This window comes from Argiope bruennichi, chromosome 11 (assembly GCF_947563725.1).
Source record: "Argiope bruennichi chromosome 11, qqArgBrue1.1, whole genome shotgun sequence".
In the NCBI taxonomy this organism is placed as follows: domain Eukaryota; kingdom Metazoa; phylum Arthropoda; class Arachnida; order Araneae; family Araneidae; genus Argiope; species Argiope bruennichi.
Window position 1 is genome coordinate 69144426 of NC_079161.1, and position 24905 is coordinate 69169330.

Consider the following 24905-nt stretch of genomic DNA (forward strand, 5'->3'; position numbering starts at 1 on the left):
ACAGTGGGCATTTTGTTACAGACTCCATTGTGGTCACAATACAAACATTCATTTAGAACGAATGCATAAAACCATTAAGTATATATATCTTAATGGAAAAGCTGTAAAACGGTGGGACAAAGCTTTAGATGCATTCATGCGTTTCCTTAGGGATAAAATTGTGGAAAGACTGATCACCCTTGATAAAGGTAAAATATCGAGTAAATTAAAAAATTTAAGAAATCGACACAAAATAAGTTGCAAGCTTGAAACAATAATAGATAAATCGCTGCTTGAAATGAACAGTGGCATATCTGCAAAAATCGATTTTTTTTATTACATCAAAAAATTCATTTTTTTTTTTTTTTTACTCTTTCTTGTGGTAATGTCGGCATATCTCTAGTTTCAAAATATCAAGCAGCAATCGCTAGTGTCGTTGTGCATAGTTGGTATTTTGGCGCGCTTCTCCTAGTAAACAACGACACTGCCGCCATTGCGTCAGTTCTGAAGAAGTGCTTGGAGGAGGAACATCTATGTCTCTGTAAGTTGATTCGGCATTAGTACCCTTAATACCATTTTACTTCTATGTTTCACTATGTATTATGAAAATTAAATTGGCATTTCGGCTGATGTGCCGGTGTTACATCGAGTGGGAGACTAACTACTGATCTCTCACTCAAAGTAAAACTGTCACTTGAGCTGATATGCCGGTGTTTCTTCAATGTAAGAATCCGCTAACTGTAGTTTTTTTTAAAAAAAAGACTGGAGTATTGGTTGATGTTCTGGTGTTTCCCTCATTTTGGAGAAAACCAGATCAAAATACTTCAAAATAAGTGTGTTGTTTTCTGCCTTATTTTAGAGACTTTACTGATTTCAAAGCTTTTTTGCTTCATCCAATTGACTATTGTCCAGACTTCTGCATACAGTTGTTTAATTTTATTGTTATTTGTTTGTTGTAGTTCTTCATGAATCATGAAACGGCGGACAGCGTTAATTCTTCAGATGGCGAGAAAGCGCCAAATGATAGAAAAAGGCGTTACTGAAGCACCAGGCTCATCACACAGGGATGAATGGCGAATTGTGTCACCAGATCCATCACTAAGGGATGAATGGCGAATTGTGCCACCAGTGTCACCAACAACGATAGGTTCTACTTCAACGGTTTTAGGTACACAAGAATGGGTAAACAACCTGCCGGACCCCGATTATTTTGAACTACAACCAGTACAACCAATGCAGTACAGATGCAATGATAGCAATGAGATGCAAGACTTTTGTGAAGATGCCGGAATAATTAATACTGATGGCACTTTGAATTATATTAAGACTGTAAATAATGGAGTTAACGAAATGAATGAGACTGATGGAGTTTCTAAAAAGACTGAGACTGGAATTCCTGAAACCAGTGAGACTGGAGTTACCAAAGTTAATAAGACTAGTACTAGTATTACCAAGATAAATGGGAATAAAATTTCCGAAGAAAATGAGTCTAGTGTTACCAAAATGAATGAGAATGGAGTTAATGAAGAAAATGAGGCTGATGTTACCAAAATAAATGAAAATGAAGTTACCGAAGAAAATGAGACTGCTGTTACCAAAATGAATGAGAATGGAGTTAATGAATTGGATAAGACTGGTAGAGATTCTGATGGGGCACCAGACCCCTTTGCAGCGTCTGACGGCGAAGAAAATCATCCGCCATACAACCCTGACAATGAAATGAGCAATAATAATATTTTATCCCTACCAGATGCCAAAAAACAGAAGCTTTTGACCAAGAAACCCAAGAAAGAGAATCAGAGGAAAACAAGAAAACATTTGAGACAATTGGGTAAAGAATACATCGGTCGCACTGACAAGCTTGTCGCCGCTAAAAAGCTGTTACCGCCATGTCAAAATTGTAAGTTAAACTGCAAGGAGAAAATTGACGAGAGCCAAAGACAAGAAATGTTTACAACCTTTTGGGCCCTTGGAGACTTGCAGCGTCAGCGTCAACGTCAATACGTCAAAGATTGTATGCAAACAGTAGCGCCAAAAGTAGAGAGGGTCACTTTGAATGCGACACGTATTAGAGGTAAAAACCAAGGATATTATGTGATCCATAAAGGTGAAAGATTCAGAGTCTGTAAGTATTTCTTCAAAAACACATTCAACATAACAGACAGGTTCATTAGAACAGTCATTGAAAAAATAGACAACGAAACAAATATTCTAAAAACAGATCAAAGGGGAAAACACCAGAAGCATAACAAAATAGAAGTTACTTTGGTGGAAAGTGTTCATAAACACATCAATTCCATCCCAAAAATCCCTATCCACTACTGCCGACAAGACACTTCACGAGTTTACATCGAAGGGGGAAAGTCTATCGCTGATTTGCATAGAGACTACAAGAAGGAACGAGAAAAAGAAGGAAAAAAATGTGCTACTTACGACCAATATTTCCAAATATTTAAGACGTATAATATTAGCTTTTTTCAACCAAAAAAAAGACCAATGTTCACTTTGCCGACAATACGAAAACTCTCCAAAATCGGATGCATTAACTGAGAAGTATGAGCAGCATATCATAGAGAAAGATCTTTCTCGAATGGAGAAGCAGGCAGACAAAGAAAACTCGGACGCTGAAACTGCTGTTGCTGTGTATGATTTACAAGCTGTTCTTTCGGTTCCGAACTGTTTGGTGTCAGACTTTTATTACCTGTCTAAGGTGGCTTCATACAACTTTACTATATTTAACATTAAAAAAGATGAAGTGTTCTGTTACTTCTGGAACGAAACACAGGGACACCGTGGCCCAGTAGAAATCGGAACGTCCGTCTGGAAGTATCTCTCTTACCTTGATGCACAGGGGTCAGTGAAAAATGTCATCTTTTACAGCGACAACTGTTCTGGACAACAAAAAAACCAATACTTAATGTCTATGTATCTCCAAGCAATTAATAAAATGAACTTCGATTCAATCACACACAAATATCTTGTCACAGGGCATACTCAAAATGAAGGTGATAACGTACATAGCCAAATTGAAAAATCGGTCAATCACTTTTTGCTTGGACAACCCGGCATATTTTCACCAGTTCAATACTCAACAATAATCAGTACGACAAAAAAAAAAAAAAAAGGAAAGCAATACAAACTTGTTGAGATGATGTACTCCGATTTCCTAAATATTAGGGATACGGGCATCCCTATCCCAGCAATTTCAGAAATGAGCGTCATTATGTTTAAAAAGAGTGAGCCCTTGAAGATTTATGGAAAAAGGTCTTACGGAGATGCGCAGTTCCAAATCGTAGTAGATTTAGAAATGAAGAAAACTCGAAAGTCTGGGAGTCCAACATTTCCTGATTATGAGCAGGCATGCCCAACTCCATTCAAGGTGGCAAAAAAAAACAAAGGAGAAGCTACTGGGTGTGTTAAAAAATGGCCTTATTCCTCGACAGTTTTCCGATTTTTATAACAGTTTGTACCTACTTTATTTCCATATTAAAACGTTTCAAATGAATTATTTTTATTTTATTTCCAATTAATTAAATAATAACTTACCTTATTGTTGCCTAGAATTATCTTCAGCATTTAATAATAATACTTACGTAACAACGGCATATCTTCATTTCTTTCTTAAATAGTAATATTTTAGGCATTTTTTCTTTGCCTGTATAAGTAGTTCAGTAAAAAGCAATTATTTTACCACCAAAATATTTCGCTGTGACTAATAATATATTCGGGAATAATTTATTCGATTGTGCAAAAACTTTGAAACGCTCTCCTGAAAAGTAGTGTTTTGCAAATATGCCACTGTTCATTTCAAGCAGCGAAATGTGAAGAAGGGTGGGATGTTCTGATTTCAGGAATGAAAGAAATATATTTAGTTCAATCCAGTAAGAAAGTGTACTTGTCTGGGTGTAAGCTATTTTGCACATATTGTAAAACTTGCATTCATAAATACATATGTAGCTGCTCAGACAATGCAATAAAATGGAATATGTGCAAACATATTCACAAAGTTTGCATGTTCCTGAAGAAGGAAAATTGCTATTCTTCACTAAATGATTTATCTGAAAGAGGCGATTTAAATATCTCAGAAAATGCAGAATCGGACTTTCTTTTAAAACATATATAAAAAACCAACAACTAAATCGTCAGAAAATGAAAAATCAAAATTGAAGTTGGAGTATAATGAAATAATAAACTCACAAATAAAAAAAGCAACTAGAGTTTATGAAGAAGAAAAAACTGTCACATCTGAAAGCAGTATTACCAAGAATTGATAGTGAAACAAGTACAACACAATTTCCATCAAGTATTGGAACTTCGAGAAAAAACATTTTCATCAAAAAAAAAAAAAAAACTGTCAATATGATGCCTTTTGCTGAAGAACGCATCACTATTGCAGCAAAACTTCTTTAAAAAAAACAAGCTACTACAGAGCAAATGGACCAATGTGATAGTTTGAAGCGAAAAAGAAAAGTTGAAAGCCATAGATCTGAAAACAGTACCGACTAATAGGGCCTTGATAGAAACATTCGAGTCAAATAAATAAATACATAATTTTTTTTTAATATTTTAACTAAGCATCAATTAAAAGTTTTCTATTTATTTAAAGAAAAATATGATTTGATTAATGTACTGTTATATATATTTCAGTGCCAGCATGTATTTTTAAACATATAGTTGGGTATTTGGTGCTATTAAATACATAGATCTGACAATGTAACTATTAAGCAATATCAATACATATGAGTTTGATCATTTGATTGCATCAATAAAAAAAATTTGTATATAAAATATATATCTCAGTTGCATAATTCAAATGAATTATGTTAAATTCCAATGAAATGAAATTTTAATTTTTTGAAGTTATTCATATTATTATTTTACAGAAAAACTAAAAAATAATATTAAACAGTTTTGAATAATGCATATTTAGCTTTGATATCTTTTATTGAAGCGTTTCATTTGACTGCCACATTATTAAATTATTGTTAAATCAGAAGGTATCTGCCTGGTTGACAAGTCGATTTTTGACCAAAAATTACAAATTTTTTTTTATTGTTTTCTTTGAAAGACCATTTAATTACGTTTCCAAATCTGTGTTTGTTTTGTTTCTACGATTATTATATCAGAAGATATAGATGTTTCTTTAGACCAACATCAACGAAAACGAAACCTGATGTAGCACGGAAATAACCGGAAGTCAGTTTCTTGCGCTTTAATACCATTAATATTTACTTACGGAAATTAAAATAAATAATATGCTCTATCGACAAGCCGCAATAATTTGATAAAGTTTCTGAACATATTTATGAAGAGACAGTTGGCAGCATGTGGTTTTTATATTTTGATTTGCTTCGGCTATCGCTTCTAGCTCGCTTTGTTTTGTCTTCGATTTATTCGTTAAATACTATTTGAATTCGGTTTTTTTATATGTAAATTGTTTTTGTCAGCTTTTTAATGAGAGGGAAAAGCATTGGACGCTCCAAGAAACGTAAGTTTCATGGTAATAGATTTGCTTCAACAGCCACTTCTGAATCTAGCACATCTATAGAAGAATTGACATGTAGTGAAAAGAAACTGCAATCGTCTAAAGAATGTTTTAAAGAGGATATAAAAATGAATTGTCAGGATGTCGCATATTCGACATACATATATTTATTAGTGTATTGTCTGTGTTGTTATGCCCTGGCTGTAAAGAGAGAGGCCTATATTTGAAAGAAGATTCAGTATTTGGCTTATGTTCTAATTTATGCTTGTATTGCAAATACAGTTCATTCTCAAAAGGATTTGCATCATTAAAAAAACAGAATAAGTGGAGTGAAATAAATCTGATGTTTGTGTGTGCTCTACGCTTGATTGGTAAAGGTTTTACTGCTGGTAAGAAACTTTGTGCAACATTGAATTTGCTATCCTTTTTGTCAAAATGCTCTTTTAGAGCGCAGGAATTAAAACTTCTTCATGCTTCAGTCTCGGTGGTTGCAGAAAGCTCCATGACGAAAGCTGCATGTGAGATAAGAAAGGACAACAATTCTGAAGCAATTGTTAAAAGTGGTGTTTCAGTTGATGAAACTTGGCAACGACGTGGTTACTCTTCACTGAATGGTGTTGTCAGTGCCATCTCAGTCATTACCGGTAAGGTTCTTGATTTTGAAGTGATGTCACAATTTTGTAAAAAATGTGACATCAAGACTTCATCATCACGAAAGCATAAGCTTGCACAAAAACACCAGTGCGTTAACCATAAAGGTTCATCTGGAAGTATGAAAGTGTGTGGTGCATATAGAATTTTTGAACGTTCTAAAAGTTGCCGTGGACTCATTTACTCAGAATATTATGGTGATGGTGACTCAAAAGCATATGAAAAAGTTAAAGATATATATGGTAAAGACTCTGTTGCAAAATATGAATGTGTAGGACATGTTCAAAAGCAAGTGGGTACTCACTTGAGAGCTTTAAAAAAACTATGAAAGGTCTCGGGGGTAAAGGAAAACTTACAGACAATGTTATAAATAAACTACAGAACTATTATGCCATTGCAATAAGGTCCAATGTTGGCAATTTATTACAGATGCAAAGTGCAACACCTGCAGCATTTGCTCATGTTTGTTCAAGCAATAAAAAAACCTATGCATGGACAATGGCTAAAGGGAAAGTTTTCTTAGTGCAAATACCAACGTACACTTTAAGAAGGGAAAGAATATACGGACTCAGGTAAAGGACTCAAAAAATATTATGAACCTACATTATATTATGAACCTACCTACCTACCTATTAAACCTACATATATTCAATTATGTGATCAAAATCTTCTTAAAAAATGCCTTCATGGGAAAACTCAAAATGCAAATGAAAGTTCCAACAATTTATTATGGACAATCATTCCCAAAAACATATTTGTTGAATTGAAAACTTTGCGTTTACGGACAAACATTGCTGTATTTAAATTCAATGATGGTTTTTCTGGAATAATAGAAATTTTTAATGAATTAGATATTATTCCAGTTCATCATATGCTAACCCAATACAGTAGCTTCGACAAGAGCGAATTGCTGCTGCAAAGAGACAGTCTTTGAATGCTACAAAATTGTCCAGAATAATAAAACGGGTAATTAGAAAGAAAAAAATTAATAAAGCAGAGAATAACGCAGCAGAGGGCATTTGCTACAAAAGTGGTGAATTTTAACTGTTTAAATTGAAATAATATTTTAGATGTATATTAATAAAAACTTTAAATGCATTTTTTAAAGAATGTGTCTTTTTGTCAAATTTGTTTTACGCAAAACATAGTTTCACAAAAACTTATGGATATATATCCATGAAATTTTGTATATATATTAGCATAATTATTGTGAAGGCAATGAACTAAAGATTTGGGTCTACTGTTGACAGTTTTTGATTTTTAGCAGTTTATTGACATTAGTACCTATGATTTTTACAAAATTTTTACTATAAAATACTCGAAGGTCCATTACTTTTTTTCACTCGTATGTTTTTCTTAGCTTTTAGTTCATTGCCTTTACAAATACAAGTGTGTTGTGTAGAAAAATGATTTAAATTGGATAATTTGAATTTAGTGTAGAGTGTTTTGCGTTTTGCTCTAATTTTATCAAATTTTACCCAAAATAACACTATTTAATTAATAAAATTGTTTAAAAAATTTTCTAATTTATGTTATTTATTGTTTTGAGTCATAATCAATTTAAAAAATCTGTTAAAAATCATAATCAAGAGACTTTTTTTTTAAATGTGCCTCCGTACCCAGGCAGATACCTTATATCTCTCTGATGCTCATGAAACAGTAAATTGCTTATCCTGAAATAAGAATGTATTTTAGTTCAAACAAAATTTGATGGATCTTTTTTTTTTTAATTTTCGAATTCAGTTTTTTTTAAATAATATAAAATAAGAGCCTAATTCATGCTTCAATGAGAATAAAATAATTACTATGTAAACTAAATTTGCATATGATATAATTATTGGAAATATTATATGTAACTAGCTGACCCGGCAAACGTTGTTTTGCCATATAAATAATTTCCTAGTAATTTCTAGTGTAGACAAAAAATAGCTTACTTATTGTAAGTATGTATGTATGTTAGAATGTGTATATTGTATGTATGTAAGAATGTGGTATATGCGTGAAATAAGCATGGAGCGCTGTGAACGATGAGGGAATATAAAAATAACAAAAGGCAAACATTATTTTTAAGTTATTATAATTTATTCCTTAAAATTATATATCATTAATTAAACAAGTACGACAGTAACACTGTTAAACAATATCAATCTCTTAATGCTATAGCGTGAACAATATTTTTTGTTAGTCCATCTTTAGCTAACACAAACAAACTGGATGGTTTACCCACTCGAGAGCATGCCACGTATAATTGTCCGTGTGAAAAACATGGTGTTCTCAAATCTAATCCACAAACAGACATCGTTTGACCTTGGGATTTGTTGATAGTCATTGCAAATGCCAATCTAATCGGAAACTGAATACGTTTGAATTGAATTGGCACATCTGTAGGTATAATAGGAATCCGTGGTATGAGTATATTTTCACCTCTGAACTTGCCATTTAAAATCCTGGCTTCGATCACGTTTTTCATTAATTTTTGAATGACTAATCGCGTACCGTTGCACAGCCGGGGCGGGTTCAAATTACGAAGCAAGATAATTGGAGATCCAACCTTTAATTGTAAATTATGCGGTGGCATGCCTGGCAAATCCAGTGAGTTCAAAAACTCTGTGGGAAAATTTACTGCTTCGCTGTCGTCGCAAACTGTATCAATAGATTTATATGATACCAAGTTCCCTGGCAACAACATTTGTATCTTCAGATTTAAATTGTCAACGTCTACATTTTTTGCCGCTAAAATCGCTCTTTCTGCAAGCCACTCATGATTTATGTACTGTGTGTGTACATCGGGAAATATTTGTTCAATGAGAGTATCTTGCGAATCAGCGATTGTGCAGAAATCGGTCGGTAATTTTACGTATCCAGTTTCATCTATAGCAACTTTTCCATCACCGATATCTAAGAGTTGTTTTGAAAATGTTTCAGCGGATGGATCTTGAAGCATTTGAACGCGCATATTTATTTTTAGCTGTAATTTTTCGACATTACGCCACAATGGAGATGATTTTAAGCAAGCGTTGATCTCATCAGCGTATGTTGAACGTGGAATGACTGGAAGTGTTTGTCTGAAATCACCTGAAAGGACCAACAGAGTTCCGCCAAATAGTTTGTCACTGTTTTTAATATCTTTCAATGTCCTGTTCAACGCCTCAAGTGAATGTTTGTGTGCCATAGTACATTCATCCCAAATAATAATTTTACACCGTTTCAGCACAGTGGCCATGGACGATTGTTTCTTAATGTTGCATACTGCGTCAGGGTTATTCTGAATATTTAGTGGCAGCTTAAATACTGAATGAGCTGTTCTACCTCCATCCAATAAAGTTGCTGCAATGCCCGATGATGCAACGGCCAATGCGATGCCATTATTTGATCGTATTTCAGCAAGAATTAGCGAAATAACGAATGTTTTGCCAGTTCCACCCGGTGCATCCAAAAAGAAGAACCCACCTTGTCCAGCTGAAACTGCGAGCATAATGCGATCATAAATGGTTCTTTATTCCTTATTCATTAGTGGGACATTGCGGGCAACAATCGCTGCCATTTCTACAGTACTGTACTGCAGTTCACGATTCATTTCAGTATTCATTAAATCAGATGCAGTTCGATTTGGCGAATTCATACCGAAATTACTAAGTGGTAAGTTGGCAATGACAATGCAAAGATCCTCAATAGCAATCAATGCTTCATTGTACATTTCGTCGCAGAATGTTATGGTTAGATCGTGGCACCGTATACGATGTTGATGCAATATATCATCAGTCATTGAATCTTTGTGATTTTCCCATAATATCTGTGCTCGGGCTGGGAAACATGTAGTCAACACTATAGCGAATAGTAGACGAATTTGTATTGCTGTACAGTTCAATGCAGCTTCAGCAAGCATGCATTCCCACTGGTTGTCGTCTTCCAGCAAGCCGAGTGCAAGGCATGCATCTTTATACGTTGGATATTGTTGCCCATTCACTTTACGTATATCTTGAAATGATAATGGGCCAGTAACATTAACCAACAACAGTCGAAGATAAAAGCACTCCGTGTGTCTTGGATTGACTGTAAATAATCGCCCCAAGGCGTTTGATTTAAATAAATTGAGACATGCAGCAACTGGTGAGCCTTGCTTGCGGGGCATCCATGTTTTTGTTTGAGTCCATGTGAAATAGCGTGGTACTTGTGAATAGAGTAATGTTCGTGCAAAGGCACCAAAATCATCCGCACGATTACACAATTCAAAAAATGCAGTGAGTGTAGTTTTAGGTGGATTTATTGCACGATCAATCGCTGTCTCGTTCGTGAAAAATACACGCTGACCGTTTTCAAGATGGATGGCTAACTGAACAACTGCTGGATCCCGTTCATGAATTGGAAAACCAAAGATACGCCAAGCAGCTTCATTGGAGCTGATGTACCGACCAATTTGGTAGAGCGTTATTTCATCGTTTTTATTCACTGGAGGAGCATTCACATTAGTATTTTCCACTCTAAACACAGCCATATCACTGCCTTTATGGACATACTTGCAAATGTATTTGATGCTCTTCACAGAACTGCAGAACTCAACATTAATATGAGCATTATATGTCTTGCTCAGCAGAGGCGAATATGGCACCACCCAACGATTGTTAGTATCAAATGTCTGTGTTGATGATATTTTTAATAAATGACTGTCCGCCATTTTCAGGATTTCTTCGAAGATATATTGGGTATCCGTCGACTTTTGTGACCGTATCATTGGTAAAATCTTTAGGGAAATTTTTAGTACATTTTCCATCAGCCATGCAAGGCGATGAACTATTAAGAGTACCACATGGACCATGAATCATGTTTGTTGTAACAATATCAAACAGCAGTTGGTCAGTGGATGGATCTGGAATTTCCGCAGAAATGATACTACCGATTTCTTCAGGACGGATTTTGTCGATGAACCAAACCAAAATGTGTGCATGAGGTAATCCTCGCTTTTGCCACTCAACCGAATACATCCAGCAACGTGTGGGACCAAATACATGTGATTTAGTAATGAAACTTATTAAAGACTTAAACTTTTGTCTGAACACACGTGCTGTAATGTCATGGCGATGTATTGCATTTTGGCCAGGCAGCAGCAAAGATGTAATCTCTGGCCATTTTGGATTACATGTGAACGTGATAAATAAACATGGTCGTCCATATTCGCGCACGCAAGTCAGAGCATCCTGTATATATTCTTGCATATGACGTGGACTGCCTACGTACGATGATGGTAAAATGACATGGTTACCAATTTCGGCGACGTCGGCGTTGTTGTTGATAGCGTCTCGCAAATGAATGTACTCTTCCGCGCGCAGCTTTTGTTGATTATATCGTAAGTATCGTAGTCGTTCGCTCTCAATCTTCGCGTACATGTCGACCATGAATTGTTGACAAAGCTCACGACATCGTAAAATGACGTTGTCCAGGCCACGTCTAATCATTAATCGGTACGCATAATAATCCTTTGAGCTAACGTTCTTGTTTGTTTCAGCTCCTGTAATATTTGTTCATAAAAATTAATTTAAATTTATTACGTTCAATAATTTAATTGTTTTGTTAAATGATTAATGATCAAATTAATAATCAATGAAGTACCTGATACGGGTTCACGTTGTTTTATGTTTATGCAATATCCGTCTTGTCCCTTCCAGAATATTAGCGGATATTGGAGAGCGTCATATGAACGATGTGTGTCAGCAATGAACTGAAGATTATTATTTCTTTTACGAATCAGAATTTCTCGTGCAGCTGTACAATCGCCAACCATGATTCCAGCAACATCATCAACAACGGGTGCATTGAATCTACGAATATGCTCTCCAGCTGGTGTTTTATCAGGATTAATGACGATAGCGTGATTATCGCTTTGTAATTGGTGCATATGTGATTTGAATATTTTCAACAACTCGTTGTGCTCGTTCAAAAGAGCATCTAGCTCGCTGACGATGCGCCTGGCATAAAGTGAATCAAGGTGGTTATAATCACAACGTGCATTCACGCGATTGGCAAGTGCGCTCCCGGAATCCTCGCCGCCCATAAAGTAGATTTGTAAGAATTTATGTGGTTCGTTTGGCATTGGCAGCAGTGAGCCCATTTTATGATAAACTTGGCCTCTGATTTTGAATGTAGAATTGAATTGTTGACCATTTGCATTAGTATTTCGAACTATTTCTGTTGCTCCGAACGATGTCATTTGAAAGCATGAATTGAATCTTCGAATTGACTTCAGGAACACGTTAGAATCTGGATCCGTGCCGATAAGTAAGCCGTTCAATTTCAGGTAGTTGCACTTTTCCTGACGCGCAACACATCCCAGCTGGCTCATTTTTGAATTTCAGAGCATGACAATGCGGACATTCCTTGTCCATAGCACCAATTACCACTTTTGAATGAGCATAATATTCAATATCGGGCTCATACTGGAATGCTAGACGCAGGAATGAATCAGATATAAATGCTCGATGTACCTGTTGTCGTTGTTGGTCATTTGTTCTTCGTCTATTGACTGTGAAACGGCGTGATTGTCGTTGTTCTAATCTTCTGACTTCATTGCGTTCAGCTCGTGTATCTTCTGGCTCTTCTTGATGCAATTGCGCCATTCTGACACTTGCATCAGTATTTTGTTGCTGGATTTGTTCTTCTGTTCTTTCGGATCTGCTATTTCGCAAGTTTCGAGCTTTACTTGTACTGCGGCTCAAATCAGCCCCTTTGCGTTTTCTTGGCATTGCTCACTGTAAAAATTGAAACTATGAAAATCTTAATTGTTCAATTACATTTTTTTAATAAAATTAAATTAAAATTACATTTTTATAAGATGAACAACATTTTCGATATAAATAAAAAAAAGTATACTTACCAACACAAAATCCGTTGTTATTGGAAGCTCGTGTCACGTGTTGAGTACTTTTGAGGTTATAAAATCACTTGATTAACTAATCGTGCAAAATACACTCAAAATTGATAATTTAATTATTATTGATAAAATAGGAATGATTAAAAGTTAATATGAGAGTTACACTGAGATAGCAAAATAATAATTGTCAACGTTACTACTACACTTGATGCATAAACAATAATGATGGCCGACAACTGTGTAGGGAGTGAGCAAGAAAGGAGAGCGGCTTCGTTCTCATCCCTACTCCGTGCTGTTTACTGGGTCAGAAGTGACACCTGTAGACATCTGGCGGGGATAACTAATTAAATGACGATTGATCAGTTTTCGACCGGAGAGGAAAAATGATTAAATTACTAAAATGGCTATTAAAAAATAAGGGTGGATCGTAGAAGGGGGAAAATTGAGGATTGTATGTATTTTTGTATGTTGTATCATAAAAAAATAGAAATTAAAAATTTTGTCTAAAAAATAAAAATAAAAAATTTAGGGGTGGACTACCCCTAACATTTAGGGGGATGAAAAATAGATGTTGGCCGATTCTCATAGATACCGGATAAGCACAAAAAATTTCATCAAAATCGGTCAAGCCGTTTCGGAGGAGTATGGCAACGAAAACTGTGACACGAGAATTTTATATATTAGATGAAAACTTGCGACGGTCATTAAAAAGCAGAGGCAACTGTTCCGCGGGATTCTTAATCGCCAGAAACTGAGGACCATAAGAATCAATTGCGGAAACTTGTGCGAATGCTTGGCCCAGAATATTGGCAACTTCTAATGGGGCAGAATGTATCCCACTTCCTGTATTTAAAACAGGAATGGAAGATTCACAATAAATACCATTAGCAGCCTTTACTTTTTTCCACAACTGTTTGCTGGAGGTCGATGATGTAATGGACGATACAAATTTAATCCAGGAGTCCCTCTGACTCTGACGACGAATGCGACGAGCTAGCGCTTTGGCTCTTTTAAAAGCAATGAGATTTTCAGTTGTCGGGTACCTCCGAAAGATGTTCCATAGTTTTTTCTGCTGCTTGTGGCTGTCGCGACAAGCCTCATTCCACCACGGTCTGCGAAATTTTCTGAGACGTGGGGAGGTCTTTGGAATGGTGGCATTTGCGGCGTTTAATATGGTGTCAATAACAAGTTGCATTGCTTCCGTAATGTCGAAAGTACTGACCATGGTCTCTGTAATATCTGCCAATTGAGTGAAAGTATCCCAGTCTGCCCGCTGGAATAGAAAACGCGGAGGACAGAGAGTCGCACCGCCGCTATCAGCATGGGAGACAATAATAGGGAAATGGTCACTATTATGTAGATCTTTGCTAACTGCAAAGTTCAATACCGGCAAGAGTTCAGGAGAGCACATGGCTAGATCAAGGCTATGGAAGCTACGTGTGGGTTCATGGAAGTACGTCTTCTCTTCATTATTGAGCAAACAGAGACAATTATTAGAAATAAACTGTTCTATCTGTTGCCCACGAGAATTTGTACTTTCCGAACCCCACAACGTACTATGGCCGTTAAAATCTCCAAGTATAATAAATGGAGAAGGAAGTTGGTCCACAAGGTTATCAAGATCTTGCTGACGAATGACATCATGAGGCGGTAAGTAAATGTAGCAGACTGTGACCAAAATTCTTGTATGAACCTGAACAGCCACAGCCTGCAGAGAAGTGTGTAATAGGAGAGGTGTACTCGGATATAAATTCGACGTGAAAATACAAACTCCACCAGAAGGATGAGATGCTGTTTCTGCATCTTTACGAGCACAGTTATAACCGCGTATTTTGATGGGGATATTAGGTGTCAAGAAGGTCTCCTGAACACCAAAACAGATTGGATGAAAGTTGTTAAGGATGGTCTTAATGTCATTCAATTTGGACCGAAGGCCACGACAATTCCATGAAACGAAGGTACCCATTAAGTAACTTTTGCTTCAAGTAAAGGATTAGGAACAGTGTTGAGAAGTTGAGAAGCATCGCAACTCATTTTAAGTTCTTCATCCTCTTCAGATGGATGAAGTGCGATTAGGTCTACATTTTTGGATGTGCCACCAAAAATGGACGTTAGGTCTTTGTGGACTGCACCTTGATTTGCGAGTCCCAAAGAAACAGAATTGCGCAAGGTTGATTTTCTAAGTTTTGTTCTAATATCCTGTGGAGAAAGACCGCGTTTTGAGAGTTGTAATTTCAAATGCTTTCCAGATTTTGTTTTATTTCTTTTAGGTTTGTCAAGTTTCGATAATTCAATTTCATTGTTTGTGGAATGCTCTGTTTCTGAATCAGTTGATTTTTCAAGTGTTTTTGTGTGTGTGGCAGATTTTACACAATTCGGACAAGAACAGTTTACACAAAACTGTTTCTGTACCACAGAAGCATAGGTTAAACCAGGCGTAGGTGTTTGAGCTAGTATTTTACGTCTAGCTTCAGGATATGTAATGTTTTCTTTGAACTTAAGAGTGGTTATTTGTTTCTCGAGAGTCCAACGTTTGCAAAGTCTCGAAAAGGAAGCATGATCTTCACCACAATTGACGCACTTTTCTGGCGCAGTGCACTCCTGGCTTTCATGACCTTTTTCAGCACATCGGGCACAAGTTACTGTCCCGCGGCAATTAGCTATGGAGTGGCCGAAACGTTGACATTGGAAACATCTTAAGGGATTGGGTATATATGCTCTAACAGGTAATTTCAGATATCCGGCGTTTACAAATTCAGGCAGTTTAGGCGAATGGAAAGTGAGGATGAGATGTTTTGTATTAATGAGTTGCCCATCCCGCCGAATGGTTATGCGGCGTACATGAGTAACTCCTTGCTGTTGAAATCCTTTAGATATTTCTTCCAGAGAAACATTGTACAGCTCTCCACAGGTTATGACACCTTTTGAATAATTTAAGGAAGAGTGAGGGGAAACAGTAGCTGGTATTGTAGCTAATGCTTTTAGTTTGGTTATTTGCTGTGCTTGCTTCTTAGAATTAACTTCTATAAGCAAGTCCCCAGAACGCAGTTTACGTATACCTGCAACATCACCGACTACTATGGCTTTTTGTACAAGAAATGGTGATACCGAGTGAAAAGTATCTTTGGAATCGGAAACTCTTTTAATGGTAAAAAATGTATCGAAATGTGATAAGGTTTGATTTTGATTAGTTAACATTTGACGCTCACTGAAGGGAGAACGGTTTTTTTTTGCCCATACGATATTGATGGGGCTTCGGGCCCCGACGGCACCACCCACCATGGAGTCCAACAAGGGAAGGCAGCCACCGGCTCTGGCCATTCCCAGCCTCGGCGCTTACCCTAGCGCTAGCCGGAACCTATACGCTCGGAGTTACCCCCGGGGACAGTGACCACCTTTAACGCCAAGCCCAAGGAGTAACCCCTTCGCTTGATCCCTAGCAGACTAGTAACTCAGGTTGCTAGTTACCGGCCGATTGATACACCGGGGACCACAGTGCACCGCCCGTCTAATGGGTCGCCACGCACGGCAAACACGTGGGGTTTTTTGCTGTCCATGAGAAGCAGGAAGCAAACAGAGCGGCGACAGCTTCTCATGGTGAGCTCCCTCGCCTACCCTCGAGGGAAAGAAGAATAAAGGAGACAGCAGAAGGCGCAGTGTAGAGTAAACATAAAGGGAGTAAAGATCCCTGGGAACCTCGGGATTGGGACACCCGTACTCACCTATAGTAGGTGAGCCCCTGAGGGGTATTGAATTTTAGGAGCAGTATGCAAGGTCGATAAAAAGGATCATTGTAAGTATTTTTTATATCAATTATATGTTTTACACTTTAATCACCAAGTTTGAATTATATCTTACTGTGTTGTTTGAGATTTTTGTACGAAAAAACTCATAGTATATGTGCCAATATATTATATAATATTTAATTTATATTGCCTTTTCAATTTAAGATTACAATGATTCCGACTCGGACAGCAGCTCCGAGGATAGAGGAAGGAAAAATTGTAAGTACATTATTGTTTCTTATGTAAATAATTGTTTCTTATGTGGTGTCATAATGCTTATCCGATTGAGAGGAAACTGAATATTTTATACTTGCACTTTTTTTATTTCAGTTAAGGATTTAAATCCTTCTGTAAAGAATAAAATATATCAAGACGTAATTTCCATGTTAAGGTATTACATGAAAAACAAGTAAGTACATAAAGAATTACTTATAAATATATTCATATGTAATAACTGCACGGCGAGCGCACTTAAGCCTAAAGTAGGGAAGAATTAATTTCATTCACCGAACGATTGCTCTTCATACGGCATCTTACCGCGGAGTGTTTTAACAATTTGCGCTTTATAATAGAATACAATAAAAAATACAATTATTGATAAAATTACTTAAATATATGATATCTGTATTTTTATTTATTAACCTTTTGTACATATAGTTACATAACATGATATATAAATTGATTATTTGTTGCAATTAAGAAATGTGCAATTGTGGTAGATATTATGATACCTGTAGTTTTATTTATTAATCTTTTGTATATTTAGTTACATAACATGGTATATAAATTGATTATTTGAGAAATGTGCAATTGTGGTAGATATATTCATTCCTAATGATCCAAAACTCCTTATAATAGAATATACTCGAATGGAAAATAAGGTTATGTTGAATGTATGAATTACCATTCATACAAAAGACAGCTAATTTATTGCTCAAATAAAAAAATAATTCTAGTCTCAAATTTAATGTCACATTAAATCGCACTTGTAAATTAATTTATAATTTTGTTATTTTTTTTTTCAGAAACGTGAAGGACTTAATTATAACAAGCAGACATATAGAGGTACTGGAGACTTACGAAGATTTTCAAAGAATAAAAATAAATGATAATAACAAGCAGATATACAGAGGCATTGGAGAATTTTACAAATAAGATTTTCAAAGAATTTAAAAATAAATAATATTTTTTAATTGTATATTGTGTTTTTTTTATAAATAAGTATATACATTTTTTTAAAAAATTTCAAAAAATATCATATAAATGTTATTCTAAAAATTTTTTATTATTGTACAAAGATATAATAATTCAGAAATTATTTAGTTAGAATTTTAAATGTAAAACTGTTTTTTTAATAAAAATTTCAAACGATATTATATAAATCTTATTCTAAAAAATTTTTAATTGTACAATAATTTTGAAATATGATTAAAATTCTTCAAATAAGAATAATATGAAACGTCTTTTAAAAATTGAGACTCGATATTCAATGTATTTTTTTTTGTAAAGAAATCTAATGCGATTAAATAAAATTCTCTGTGTTTGGGAAAAATGTATAATTTCAAGTTACAATTATTACCCTTTTATAAAAATAGCTAAATTATTTCTTTTAAAAAATTGAGATTCGATATTGAATCCATTTTTTTTTTGTAAAAAGAAATCTAAATGATAAAAAGATTATTAAATATTATAAGCATGGTTTGAAAAAACATTGAACCAAATTTGAATAATTTTATGCAACGCAAAGATGTAATTTTTATATTTTCAAAAAAAATTTAACGTTAATTAATGGAATTTATTTTAATATCATCAACTTTGAGAGGTTTTAAAATAACCATCTTTGGAAGTTTTTTTAAAATCACCACCTTTGAGAGGTTTTTAAAATAACCATCTTTGGTAAATTTTTTAAAATCAGCATCTATATTGATTCTAAACTATAAAGACAAAGTCATCCAATCTTATACAAAGGATTGGAAGGGTTGCCGGATCCAACTGGGGCCTCAAAAAAGACCAAAGAAAAATCCTATATAAGACCATTGCAGAGAGAATGATCCTACATGGCTCAGTAGCATGGGCAGCCACCCTCTCTGCAAGGCAAAAACGAGCCCTCAACTCCATCCACAGAAAGTTGCTGCTAAACATCAGCAGAGCCTACTCAACCACCCCAACAGCCGCACTTCAGGTAATAGAGGGATCTTTTCCGCTCTGTCTAAAAGCCGAACTAGAAACGACTTATGTAAAGACAACAAGACTTAATATGGAAACATCCTTAGATGGGAGTCATTTTAAACCCTCTGATTACGAAGAAAAACCATCCTCAGCGAAATTCCACACAGCAGACTTTCAACTGGAAGACAAAGTATCAACCGCCAAGGCATTCGCACCCCAGGACGAGATCAATATTTTTACAGATGGCTCCCACCTCGATGACCAGACGGGATGCGCGTTCTGCATACTCATCAATGATGAAGTACAGGAAGAATGGGTGGGGAAGCTAAAAAACGAAAATTCGGTTTTCCAAGCAGAACTAACCGCCATCAAAGAAGCGTGCCGCTGGTCCTAACACCAGAACCAACCCACCAAAATCTGGACAGACAGCGAGTCAAGCCTCCACTCAATCAAAGCCATAAAAACCAATAGCACAATAGCCCAAGATATTCAAGATCTCAAAACCAATCACATTAAATTAGGCTGGGTTAAAGCCCAAGCTGCAAACAAAGGAAATGAGCTCGCAGACCAACTGGCAAAGAGAGCAACAATAGAAGGAACCCCCATTAACATCCCGATTCCCAACTCAAAAAACATCTCAATTCAATATTAGTAAAAAGATGTCAAGAAGAGTGGAATGCAGGAGAAACGGGAAGATCCACCTACACGATCGTCCCGAAAGTCAAAACAACTCAATCCGGATGGGAAAGGGAGATCATGTTTGTAACAGGGCATGGTCCCTTCCCCTCCTACCTTCACCGATTCCACCTTCGCAACAACAGTACTTGCGGCTGTGGCAAGGAGGGCACCCCTTTTCACTACGCCAGAAGCTGTCCATTAACTACTAGTTACCACTTCAACAAGCCATCACAACACCTAGAGTCAACCTGGTGGAAAAGAATAATGAGCAATAAAATATCTCGGAACAAAAATTATCCAACTAGTAAGGTTCCTGCAAGCAAACGAGGACATCCTCTTCACCCAATAGCACGAGCCTCCAGCCACCAACTTCCCAATCTTACCCAGTCAAAAACAACTTCCAAAATTTCAACATCCATAGCAAATTCACCCCCAAAAGAGTCAACATCCTTCTATCTGCCACACTCAACCATCTGCCAAACAACCTCTCCTTGCCAGCACCAACAAGCTGCCCACTAGCCAAAACTAGCAACCAGCGCAGCGACCTCTCCTCCCTAGCTCCAACATCCAATCCAACAACCTCTCCTTGCCAGCTTCAACATCCTGTTCAGTAGTCTCTCTACTGACCAGCCCCAGTAGTCCAGCCGCCAAAATCCAAAAGTCTCCTTTTGAATAATCGTGTTGTTTCTTGCTGGTTTTTAGGGGAAATGAGTGAACATCATCGTTTAGACGACGGTATGAGGTGGAGAATTGTGGGTATACTTGAGGCAAGCCAGTCCCAAGCTCAGGTTGCTAGGGAATTGGATATAACACCAAGCGTCATTTCCAATTTGTGGAGTCAATTTAAAACTAGTGGGACAGTATGTCTCTTCAGAATATTCATCTACTAAGACACCTGCGATTTTTCTTTCGCCATTCTTATTTAGTGAATACTGGATTTCTCTACCTTCACAAGAAGATATATAATCCAGCCAACGAATCGCATCAGGGCAGTAATTCTTCCCACTACTATAGCCATGTGTAGGCACCATTGCGATCGTGTCGTCTTTCATGTGACCGTTTCTATACGCAGCCATGCAAGCTGATGCAATAGTGACGTACTTAAAAAAAATGTAACAAATACATTTAAGAAATAATAAACCATTTATTATTATTATTTTAGTATTATTATTAGTAGTAGCATAGTGTAAGAATTTACTGGAACGGATCTACATCAGCAATTTTCAAAAACTCTTCCCTAAATATTAAGCAACAACGACGCAATATGTCTACATCCGAGCTAAAACGAGGCCGTGCGCGAAAACGATTAACAGAAGTAGCTATGCAGGAAGCCAAAAGGTTGAATTCGTGACGTCACAGTCGAAAGCCTCTGCTTAGCTCTGTCGGTGATGTAGGAAACGCTATTCCTATGCAGAAACTAACTATTTCGTTTTTCGATAGTAATTTTTCTCTCTTTTTTTACGGATTCAAACTAACCTCGGAATGAATAGCCGATAAAAACTAAGAATAAACTAGAATAAACTAGAAAACTAAGAAAGAGAAAACTAAGAAACGAAACAGTTCCTGGTAACAATATTCAGAAAGCTGCTGCAAAAGTTTTATCAAGAGAAATGTCTTTTAGGGAAGCTGCTGCAGTCTACAATGTTAGTAAGACAACTCTGAAAAGTACTAGTAGTCCACTGAAAGTACGTATCAAAGATTCAAAGTCGAAAAATATTCACCGACGATGAGGGGAAAAAAAAACTAGTAGATTACATTTTACAAGCTTCGAAATATCACTATGGACTAACAATTAATGATGCACGTACCCTTGCATATGAATATGCTTGAGCAAATAAAAAGAATATTCCCTCAAGCTGGGAGCATGAAAAAAAAGCTGGAAAGGACTGGTACATAGGATTTAAAAGAAGACATAGTGTGATGTTTTCTCTTCGAAAACCAGAAGCAACTAGTCTTTCCCGTGCCACCAGCTTTACAAAAGAGAATCTAAATAAGTTTTATGATAACTTAGAAGCAATTCTTCATCGTCAGAACTTTAGGGCTAGTGAGATTTATAATCTTGATGAATCGGGAATTACAACTGTACATGTTCCACCTAAAGTTATTGCTGGAAAAGGCATAAAACAAGTTGGTCAAATGACATCCGGAGAGCGTGGGAAACTTGTTACTATTATTTCTGCTGTAAATGCAATTGGCAACTCAGTTCCCCCACTTTTGGTTTTCCCCAGAAAGTTTTTCAAGGATCATATGTTGAAAGGAGCACCACCTGGATCTATTGCGGCTGCAAATCCAAGTGGATGGTCTTCACCACAAATATTTATGCTTTATCTCAAACACTTTCTGAAGTATGTTAAAGCATCCAAAGATAACAGTATTATTTTAATCTTAGATAATCATAACACACATATAACTATTGAAGCTATCGACTTCTGCAAAGAAAATGGAATTATTATGCTCACTTTACCCCCTTCACACGAGTCATAAACTTCAACCTTTGGACCGCACAGTGTTTAGCTCTTTTAAAGTACATTATAATAGAGCTTGTAGTCAATGGCAGGTTAATCATGCTGGGAGGCCTATATCAATTTATGATGTTGCAGAATGTGTAGGTGAACAAAGTACAAGTTTACAAAATATTTTTTTAACATTTTCTATAATGGGTTCAAGATTAAAATCTGTGAAATAATGTAGGCAAAGGTTAAACAAATACAAGGTAAAAATTTGAAAATAATTCATCAATATAAAAAATTTTGAGAAAAAAAAAGCGTCCCAAGGTGAGCCACTCTCCCCTACATATAATTGAAATTTTGATTTGAAATGTAAATATTAATTTTTATTCATAAAATAATCTTTAATATTTTCATTTGCTGAAAAAATTAGTAAATCATAAAGGTTAATATTTAGAATTCTAAAGTATTAAGATATAATAAGAATTTGATCATTGTAAAATCAAGCGCATCTAAATAAACACTGTTAGTAGAAGAAAATATAAAAGCCGTGATTATGTTCATCCAAATTTAATTTAGAAATACAGCCAATAAAAAAAATATTATATACTAAAATTTAAAACTTAATTATCAGTTTTATTATATATTAGCTGCCTTTGCCGACAGGCTGGTTTGTCAAGATATTGGTTGTATTTAATATAAATTATATGTCTAATTTGATAGTATAGGTCAAGTGATCTGTAGAGGCTCAAAACACAAACATTCATCTTTATTATTATTATAGTAGATATTATTCTTTAAAAAATGGGTCAAAAGTGATAAATTTTGTGCTTCCTCCTTTTCTGAGAGCAAAATAATTTATTATGCAATTTAGAATGGTATTTAAATATATATATATATATATTAAACGGAAAAAAATATTTTAAATTAAACGATAATTAGTTGCAGATTATAAAAAAATCCAATCAAAATGAATTTTTGTGATATTAGAGGCGTTTTTTTTTGTATTTAAAATTCTAAACAATACCTTATTTAAGGATTTATATAAGCATATGTTTTACTAATTGAAGTGTAGAAGTAAGATTTCAAAAAAGATTGGCAAAAAATCTGTACTCCTCTTCAAATTATGTTAAGCACATCAGTTAGGTGAAAAATTAGTATTTTTTAATACTTATTTAATTGTTCAATGTCTATTGTTTATAAGTTTAAATCTGTAATAGTAATAATCTTTGGGATCAAAATTTGGAGTTTGATGGCTTAAGAAATTAAAGAAGTTATAAATGAAAATGAATCTATAAACCAAAGAAGGTTGGTTGGTTTTGTGATGTTTTATGGCGCAAAAGCCATATCTGGCCATACTGCGCCAAGCAAAAACCAAAGAAGGTTGGTTGGTTTTGTGATGTTTTATGGCGCAAAAGCCATATCTGGCCATACTGCGCCAAGCAAAAACCAAAGAAGGTTGGTTGGTTTTGTGATGTTTTATGGCGCAAAAGCCATATCTGGCCATACTGCGCCAAGCAAAAACCAAAGAAGGTTGGTTGGTTTTGTGATGTTTTATGGCGCAAAAGCCATATCTGGCCATACTGCGCCAAGCAAAAACCAAAGAAGGTTGGTTGGTTTTGTGATGTTTTATGGCGCAAAAGCCATATCTGGCCATACTGCGCCAAGCAAAAACCAAAGAAGGATGAGTGCAAAAATGGTTTTCATGAGTTAACTTAATCATAAGTCTGATTTATTGCCAATAAGTAAATTCTATTAATCTATTTAACATTGAAATTTTTTTTAATTCCATCGGGATTTTAAATTTTAAGTGCTAGGAAAATGCTACATTGCCCAGAAATATATTTACTGAGAAAAAATTACTCCCTCTTTTTAAATTCATTATAAAAAAAAGTAAGGAAATATTAAAAATAGCATACTTTATTAAAAAGATTCATTTCTTTTAATATTTGATTATTTCTGTATAATATAAGTAAATCTATATGTACAGCATTACCGTAATTTTTGAAGCTGCGGACTATTTACCAGTGCGGATAATACGCTGGTTGTTCACGGTTAAAATCGTTGAAATTTAAAAAACACGCTGTCGTGAACTGCCGATGATCAAATATAAAAAAAGCGCGAGATTCCAAGAAAACATTCGTATATATCGTATCGACAGTAAACCCTAGAGCATAGTGCAGAACGAATGAGTAGTAGCAAGTATAGCTCCTAAAATCCAGGCTGGCGCATCAAGCGATGCCGGGATATGAGCACTCACTTATCGCAACCAGAGTCTTGTATCCCAGTATCCTTCGCACTGCTTTACCGCAACTGCCGGGCGGGGGAAAAGTTGTTGATGCGTCCAGCTCGGTTTTTAGGAAAGCGTGATTCATTTACTTATAGCGTGGTTTGGCAACACCGAGTGAGTGGGGTCGAAGATCACATTTCATTACCACTTATCACGAGGATAGCACGTTGCACAGTATTTTGTTTTTCATCTTCGATAACCCAACCTGGGGTTTAAAACCAATAGTTTAAAAAAATTTATTTGGACGTTATTCAGAAAATTATATTTTATGGAAGCGAATCATGGTATAGAGATATCGTCAAAATAAACAAGTTGATCAGTATCCAGAAGCAATCTTTGTAAATAATAGCGAAATGCTACAGTACTGTTTCTAACAAAGCTTTACAAGTTTTGAGTGCATGCCCCCATTGGATATCCAGTTTCTAATCCAGTATTAGAAATAATAAAAAAACAAAAACCAATCGAACATCTAGATGGAGTGACAAATCTTAATTATGTAACGTTAGTAGTCCCTTGGAAAGCACAAAAAATAGAATGGACTTATTTTAATGAAATC

At 35.6% G+C, this 24905-nt stretch overlaps 4 protein-coding genes and 1 long non-coding RNA gene across 5 annotated transcripts; 2 read left to right on the top strand and 3 right to left on the bottom strand.

The window, feature by feature from the left end:
- Positions 1-8235: 8235 nt before the first annotated feature.
- Positions 8236-9805, bottom strand: LOC129957246 (ATP-dependent DNA helicase PIF1-like). Its single transcript, XM_056069494.1, has one exon. It carries the CDS (start codon positions 9588-9590, stop codon positions 8259-8261), a length of 1332 nt encoding a protein of 443 aa, XP_055925469.1. The 5' UTR covers positions 9591-9805; the 3' UTR covers positions 8236-8258.
- A 938-nt stretch (positions 9806-10743) lies between these two features.
- LOC129956618 (uncharacterized) lies at positions 10744-12320 on the bottom strand. Its single transcript, XM_056068550.1, has 2 exons — positions 11723-12320; positions 10744-11621 (listed from the first exon to the last, which is right to left on the bottom strand). Exons 1-2 carry the CDS (start codon positions 12318-12320, stop codon positions 10744-10746), a joined length of 1476 nt encoding a protein of 491 aa, XP_055924525.1.
- Positions 12321-14945: 2625 nt separating this feature from the next.
- LOC129956619 (uncharacterized) lies at positions 14946-16262 on the bottom strand. The gene has a single exon (XM_056068551.1). It carries the CDS (start codon positions 16260-16262, stop codon positions 14946-14948), a length of 1317 nt encoding a protein of 438 aa, XP_055924526.1.
- Positions 16263-16473: 211 nt separating this feature from the next.
- Positions 16474-17906, top strand: LOC129957640 (uncharacterized). Its single transcript, XR_008782803.1, has 3 exons — positions 16474-16984; positions 17096-17174; positions 17791-17906. It is a non-coding gene; the product is annotated as an uncharacterized LOC129957640 (long non-coding RNA).
- Positions 17907-21532: 3626 nt separating this feature from the next.
- Positions 21533-22096, top strand: LOC129956620 (uncharacterized). Its single transcript, XM_056068553.1, has one exon. The coding sequence runs from the start codon at positions 21533-21535 to the stop codon at positions 22094-22096; it is 564 nt and encodes a 187-aa protein (XP_055924528.1).
- The last annotated feature ends 2809 nt before the right edge of the window (positions 22097-24905 follow it).

Coding starts and splice junctions, on each gene's coding strand:
- LOC129957246 (XM_056069494.1), bottom strand. CDS start 9,590: ATGCTCGCAGTTTCAGCTGGACAAGGTGGGTTCTTCTTTTTGGATGCA.
- LOC129956618 (XM_056068550.1), bottom strand. CDS start 12,320: ATGACATCGTTCGGAGCAACAGAAATAGTTCGAAATACTAATGCAAAT. Junction 11,622..11,722: donor ACAACGTGAACCCGTATCAG/GTACTTCATTGA, acceptor CAAATATTACAG/GAGCTGAAACAAACAAGAAC.
- LOC129956619 (XM_056068551.1), bottom strand. CDS start 16,262: ATGGTGGGTGGTGCCGTCGGGGCCCGAAGCCCCATCAATATCGTATGG.
- LOC129956620 (XM_056068553.1), top strand. CDS start 21,533: ATGTTTTCTCTTCGAAAACCAGAAGCAACTAGTCTTTCCCGTGCCACC.